The sequence below is a fragment of the Mus pahari genome, chromosome 5 (assembly GCF_900095145.1).
Source record: "Mus pahari chromosome 5, PAHARI_EIJ_v1.1, whole genome shotgun sequence".
NCBI classification, from domain to species: Eukaryota; Metazoa; Chordata; class Mammalia; order Rodentia; family Muridae; genus Mus; species Mus pahari.
The window spans coordinates 98,135,424-98,143,092 of NC_034594.1; the positions used below are offsets into that span (position 1 = coordinate 98,135,424).

The 7,669-nt window shown below is 36.0% G+C and overlaps 1 protein-coding gene across 4 annotated transcripts in view; it reads right to left on the reverse strand.

Moving 5' to 3' along the window:
• Positions 1–7,669, reverse strand: part of Dpp10 (dipeptidyl peptidase like 10) — a 1,452,235-nt gene that overhangs the window by 94,386 nt on the left and 1,350,180 nt on the right. For all 4 annotated transcript variants that reach the window (XM_021198715.2, XM_021198714.2, XM_029538361.1 and 1 more), the window contains exon 9: positions 1,415–1,569. In XM_021198715.2, coding sequence (XP_021054374.1) covers positions 1,415–1,569 — 155 coding nt within the window. The remainder of the gene's footprint in view (positions 1–1,414; positions 1,570–7,669) is intronic.

Here is a 7,669-nt window from a genome sequence, read left to right on the forward strand (position 1 = left end):
TCTATTGAGGGACATCTGGGTTCTTTCCAGCTTCTGGCTATTATAAATAAGGCTGCTATGAACATAGTGGAGCATGTGTCCTTATTACCAGTTGGAAGACTTGTGACATCTTACCTCAGAGCTCTATACAGATCTTTATACACATTCATGCATGCAACATACACAACTCATCCCCAAGCCCCACACCACCACCACCACCACCAAGTAAAACTTGAAGCATTAAGGAAAGCCTGCATAGAAATCCAAATGCTTTCAACTGTATTTATGTCCATGTTCTGGAGGCCTCGTTCCATACTTGAAAATAATTTTGCTGTCTAGGCAAGATTTCCATGTTCTTCTTGCCCTATAAAATCTTTTTATCTAACTTATGGACTTCTGGGTAGGACTCAACAGCAGCATTTCATAAAACATATTCATATCATGTTCTGCCAAAATAATGCTACTCTTAATACATATACTAGTAAATTCTTTATGCTTATTCTACCCTTTACCAGAGCCCTTTACGATTCATCTTTTCTGGACTAGAGATTTTTTATGCTCAGTCAATTTTTATGAGAGAATTAAAATACATAGCAACTATAGTACATTATCTGTCCTAATAAGTCATCTGAAAGAAACTAAAGAATCTTTGAAACTGAGAACTCCTAACTTATTTAGCTATAGCATTTCTCCATCATGTAATGTCTATTCATAACTCCAAGGATATACTTTGGAGAAGGCTTTGTCCTCTTCTCAAGTCTGTCTTTTATCTCTTTTTATCCCCCTTTCAACTGAATAAGTAAGAAAAAAATCAAGAATGAGCATCAGAATAGAAGTGCAACAATATGTCTCATGCCTTTTATCATCTGTACAACATATCTGTGTGTGTTTGTGTGTGTATTTGTGTGTGTGTATGTGTTTTGTGTGCAGATGCAAGCCGGTGCATTAGCATATGTATGCATCTGTATGGAGACCAGAGGCAATCCATTACAGTAATTTCTCTGGTGCTAGTCACATTAATTTTTTTTTTTTTTTTGAGATAGGGTTTCTTATTAGCCTGGAGCTCACCATGAGATTGAGTCTATCTGGCTAGTAATCCCCAGATGACTAACCATATCTGCTTTTCCAGTACCAGGGTTACAAGTAAGCACTGCCAAGCCTTGCTTTTTAATATGGGTTCTAGAGGATTAAATTCATGTCTTATTTTAGAGCAGCATGTGATTTATTGTTTGAGTAATAGCTCTAGCCCCACTTGTACCTTTTTCTACTGACACTCTCCCTTGATTTCAGCTGACAAGCTTAGAATTGATGGTTTTGTTTGCAGATAGGAAACTTCTCTTTCAGAGGCACTTTCAAAAAAAAAAAAATCAAGTATGTTGTCCATCAAGTCACAAATGCAGAGAGAAAGAACAAATAGCTCTTTCGCATTGCTTACCTTGGGGTATGGGTACTGCTTTGCTTTGGGGTACAGTGCTCCAGTAAACCGAGGTATAACCATGTTAGGCACCAAAGAGTCATTTATCATCAGGAAGGCAAGTCTCTCTCCATCGGGTGACCACCAGTGGGCGATATGAGAATGCAGAAGTTCTTCTAGAATAAATGAGTGTTATTTGACATCAACTGTAGAGATGTGGGCTCAGTGACCCACAAACATCTGTCCTTGAAATCCTCATTTTGCATGAATATTATTTAGACAGCATGCCATATTTTATTCACTTCTCTGAGAAATCTGTATTTTTAAATTGCTATTTTAACTCTAGGAAAAGCAAAAAGAGAGGAAGAATAGAATGAAACATCAAAGTTGGGTGGTTGAGGTAGCATGGACTGAACACATGAAAGTATCAGTTGAGAGAAAAAAATAGGACAATGAGTAATGAAGAAGATACAGCTAAAATCATGAGCACTTATGATGCCATTCAAACATGTTTGCATGCAACTGTTCTTTCCATTCTCTCAACAGGCAAGGTGGGTGCTATGTATAATTGTTACACTCTTTTTAGCTCTAAGGAAAAAGAATAAAACATAGAAAAGCTTTTTAATATATTACATAAGTTTCATGTGTTTTGCGAATTATATCTTGGGTATTCTGAGCTTCTGGACTAACATCTATATATCAGTAAGTACATAGCATGTATGTTCTTTTGTGATTGTGTTACCTCATTCAGGATGATATCTTCCAGATCCTTCTATTTGATGAAGAATTTTGTAAATTCATTGTTTTTAATAGCTGTATAGTACTTCATTGTGTAAATACACCATATTTTCTGTATCCATTCCTCAATTGAGGGACATCTGGATTCTTTCCAACTTCAGGCTATTATAAATAAGGCTGCTATGAACATAGTGTAGCATGTGTCCTTATTACAAGTTGGAACATCTTCTGGGTATATGCCTATGAGTGGTATTGCTGGATCATCCAGTAATACTCTGCCCAATTTTCTGAGGAACTGCCAAACTGATTTCCAGAGTGGTTGTACTAGCTTGCAATCCTACCAGTAATGAAGGAGTGTCCCTCTTTCTCCACATCCTTGTCAGCATCTGCTGTCACCTGAGTTTTTCATCTTAGCTATTCTGACTGGTTTGATGTGGAATCTCAGAGTTGTTTTGATTTGCATTTCCCTGATTACTAAGGATGTTGACCTGTTTTGTTTTGTTTTGTTTTGTTTTGTTTTTTTGGTTTTATTTTTTTTTTTTGTGCTTCTCAGCCCTTCATTATTCCTCTGTTGAGAATTCTTTGTTAAGCTCTGTATTACATTTTTAAAAGGGTTACTTAGTTTTCTGAAGTCTAACTTCTTGAGTTCTTTGTATATGTTGGATCTTAGCCCTCTATCAGATTTAGTATTGGTAAAGATCTTTTCCCAATCTGTTGGTTGCCTTTTTGTCTTATTGACAGTGTCCTTTGCCTTACAGAAACTTTGCAATTTTATGAGGTCCCATTTGTTAATTCTTGATCTTATAGTACAACCCATAGTGTGGATACTTTGGACCCTCATAGAAGGGGGAACAAAATGTGAAGCAGAGACTGAAGGATCAACCATCCAGAGACTGCCCCACCTGGGGATCCATCCCATAAACAACCACAAAAACAAGACACTAATGTGTATGCCAACAGGAGCTTGCTGACAGGAGCCTGATATAGCTGTCTTCTGAGAGGCTCTGACAGTGCCTGACAAATACAGAAGTGGATGCTCACAGCCATCCATTGGTTGGAGCACACGGTATCCAATGAAGGAACTAAAGAAAGTAACAGAGGAGTTGAAGTGGTTTGCAGCCCCATAGGAGGAACAACAATATGATCTTACCAATATATCTAGAGTTCCATGGGACTAAACCACCAACCAAAGAAAACACATGGTGGGACTATAGCTCTTGCTGCATATGTAGCAGAGGATGGCCTAGTCAGTCATCAATGGGAGGAGAGGCCCTTGATAAAAGATAAATAAATGTCTATACACAAAAAAAGACATATAATAGAAAACCAACTATGTTCATCAGAAATTTAATATGTAGAAACTACATCAAAACTTTCCATGCTTTGCCTTCTGGCTTGTATAGTTTAAGGTCATTACAGCAGTTACAGTGACAATCAGAATGATGTAAGTAAAGACCTAGAGAAATGTCATAGGAATAAAAAAGAAGCTTGGGATGTGAATATACATGCAGAACGTTGGGTTCCAGAGCATCTTTGGAAAAGTCCTTTCCTTGTGCAGTTGGGAAAAGAGAGGCAAGGTCTGAGGAAAGCCCAGTAATCTTTGAATATTAACCAATTACCTTGACAATGAATAATCAAATGAAAATGTAAGTCAAACTTCCCCCTTATAACTTGATTACTATCTGTTCTACTGAAAATACACAGCAGCCATATAGAATAAAATGAAATATTTATATTCCTATACATGTGAGGGACTAAGCTGGAAGAGCAGAAGTGACCAGCTATACTAGCAGTTGGGGACTTATCTTACTTCATTTCAAATCTGTGGTTCAAGTTCTGTTTCCAAACATAGATTAGGAATAGATACAGGTTTAAATTGTAGGCAAGTCCCTGAGCATGGTACACATGAGTAAGCTGGAGCTAGATCAGTGCTATATTCTCATTCAGAAAAGGCACTGAAATTTAATATTGAACAGGTTCTACAACATGAAAGAAATTTAAATAAAATATTTCCATGTTTCAGGAATAAGCTTTGACCTGTGGATAGTAACTAAAAAATGTCTACTTGATCAGACATATGAGAAGCATAAAACTTAAAATTTAGAGTCAGAGAAATTAAGGGAAGCCTTAATTAATTAGAAGGACTAAACATATGTAAAAATATTTGTGAGGATGCTAAAGTAGCAGCAATAGTCCACACACATAATCAATAATCATATGGACAATATAACCTCTAGTTCATTAGTTAGCCTTCAGTTCCCACTTTACATTCAAGACTACCAGATATCCGGTAACAGACTGACTGCTTAGGACCCTTGCATTCAATGAAATGGCATCTGTGTGACAGACAAGCACATGTTCTGGAAGTGTACAGTATTTGCTGTACATTTGCTTGTGGAAGCAGAAATACAAAATCTTACCAAACTATCTGACATTGTCATAATATCTATGTTTCAATGGCTCTAAACAAGCGAACATTAATGGCAAGAAAAGGGCCACATGGTCCCTCACTGCTGGTCCTATCAACTATTCATATTTGTTTTAAGTTTCTGAAATGCTACATTGACTCATTTGTTCTGTAGAAATATTGGAATTTTTAATTATTATTCAACAGCATTGAAAACAAGATAAACAAGGAGTGTAAAAGGTAATGTCCTATCACTAGGGAACCACATGGAATAGCAAGTTTTCTGTTCTCCTAATTATGAAGTTTTACTGCCTAAAGGAACAATGACTCCAATTGGAACATATTAACAAGTCCATTCCTCTTAATTAGACATTGAAATTTCTTCCTTAATCACTTTGAGCTCATTGTAATGGAAAAAAACAAAAGAGAAGAAAATCAGATACCTAACAAAAAGTATAGTCACTTTGCATTAATTGATGATATAACGTATCTTCCCAAACTCAACTATATTGTTACTATGAAAAAACAAACAAACAAACAGGCGCTTAGCAAATATTGTCCCATAGTGATGGTAAATAAATCAATGAAGAAAGAAAGAACAAAAATAAAGACAAAAAAAAACAAAACAAAACTTGTCACCTCAGTTAATAAAATGCTTCTGATGCAACTTTCAGGACTTGAGTTTACTTCCCTAGAGGCCAAGCAAAAACTCCAAACATTTTTGCTCTGACACTGGTAAGTTTCCAGATCTCTTATAGAGAGATGAGGAGAGAAGAGGAGAGGAGAGATGAGGAGAGAAGAGGAGAATATCCCTGGACTCCTGTGGATTACTGTTCCTGGCACATGCAGAACTAGTGAACATCAAAAGACCCTGTCTCAATCAAGGTGTGTGGAAAGAAAGAACTAACATCTGCAATAAGAAGGAGATAAATACAAGCATCTATAATGTAATTTTCTTAATAGTAATTCTGGAAAAGTTACTATTCATTTAATTGCACCTAACAGGGCATTTATTTAAGGATTGTATTTCCATACGCTAATTATATTGTTTACAAACATTTTTTAAACAAAACACACTGCATTCTAATTTATTGCAATTTGGGCTCTTTTCTAAAAATTTTATCTCTCTGACTTAAGGACTTTTACTCTAGAGGAGCTGGAGATTGTACCACCATGTGTAGTTTTTGTCACAGACACCAAAAGACACAGAGCCAAAAACATAAAGTGTTTCCCAAAATCTAAGATACAATTACTGTATTCAGAATAACAAGTTCTTCTGAAAAGCCACCTGTTTCTTGCCCACTTGTGATCAATCTAATCAGAAAAGATTTCCTGAAGACACCACTAAAATCTCTGCTGTTGGTCTGTCCTACTTGTCAATATTCATGAGGGAATTATCCCTCTTATGCCCTTCCCATTTCCTTCTTTCCTTCTCAGCTCTTACTGTGCTACTAAGGCTTAAGCCTCCAGTGGTATATAAGTGAATCCAGCAGCTGTTTTGAAACCCATACAGAACCCACACTGTTTGGAACACCATCTCTCTGTCTGTCTTCCATGACTCTGAATCTGGATGTCAACTTTGTCTTCTTTTCTATTTCTAGATTCACTCGCACTGAGCAGAGGCTCAGTCCTTGATAAATTGATGAGTAATACATTACTCATAAAAAAAAAAAAAAACATAAAAATGTAGCAAACACATAAAAAGCCAGAGATTTCTTCTGTTCTCATTTAATGAAAGACACACCTACACTGGTGTGTGGAGAAGGTAATATTTTTAATATACATACTTCTTTCTTTTTGCTGTTCCTTCAGATTAACGAAATGACCATTGTTTCATCTGTGGAATTCCTTAAACTCCTACTTGCCACCAAACTGGGCTCTGCTTATAAACCTATTTAATATGCTGCCCTAACTTTTGCTCATACTTCTGACTATCATGAGTAGAAGGGTCGTTTAAGTAATACTTGTTCATAGTTGGTCAGTTCACTGAAACATTTAAACATTTAAAACACAAGCACCATTATTTATTGATGTAGTACTGTATTCACATTTGACAGAAGAAATGCATTCTATAGTTGTGGACTGAATTTCAAAGAACAATCCCTTAAAACACACAATAAATAATTTAGGCATCATTATTTTACTTATTCTATGCACCTACTTTGTTATTTTAAAGTGTGTGAGTAATATGAGTGGAGGAGCCCACATAGGTTGAAAGAAGACATCAGGTCCTTTAGAACTGGATTTCCAGGCATTTGGGAGTTACCTGCTGTTAGTGCTGGGAACCAAACTCAAGAAGAACAGCAAGCACTCCTAATCACTGTGCCATGTCTCCAGATCCGCACTATTCTCAAAATATCTTAAAGTACCAGAAATTTTGCTCTAATAAGCTAAATACTTAATTAGGGTTTTCTTTTTGTATAGTTATATAGTTTGATCATATATCATTATTCTCTCAATCTCCCTACCCTACTGATTTCAAGTTGTCAACTTGTCAACTGTGTACAATCTTATTTTTTCAATTTAAACGTTCTTTAAAACAAACTATGACATAGTAGCTTTAGTTAGATCCCCACACTAAATCCATAGATGTATATGAGCAACATTAGATTTACTTTCAACAAATACAATATTTAAAATTGTCTTACTGTTTTAATGTTTTGCCTATTTCTTTTGGATTTTACCAGAAGCCAAGAGACTTAAAATGGCTCTTTGAAAGATATATAAGGACTTATTTCACTTAGTTTCCATAGGTAACAGTAATGTGCTCACAAATTGTCCTAGAAGGTAAAAGAATATGTCCCATCCTAACATTGCAACCTAAGAACATATTGTTCTTTTGAGACAAGCTGTTACTAAGTAGCTCAGGTGGGCTGGAACTCACTCAACAGCAGACATTTGTTGACTTTCAATTCTCCTGCCTCAGACTTCCACCTACAGGAGTGCCATCTGGCTTAAAACATTTTATTGTCTTTTATGTGACTTATCTGTATTTCCATCCCCAACATGCTTTAGCCAAGGCACGTTTCACTTAAGAAAAGTGAAAATGTGATATGTGCCATTCTGCTTCTCCCAAATATGGTGATTTAGATCAGAATTGATTTCTGTGAAGTACAAAAAAGTAAATCTTT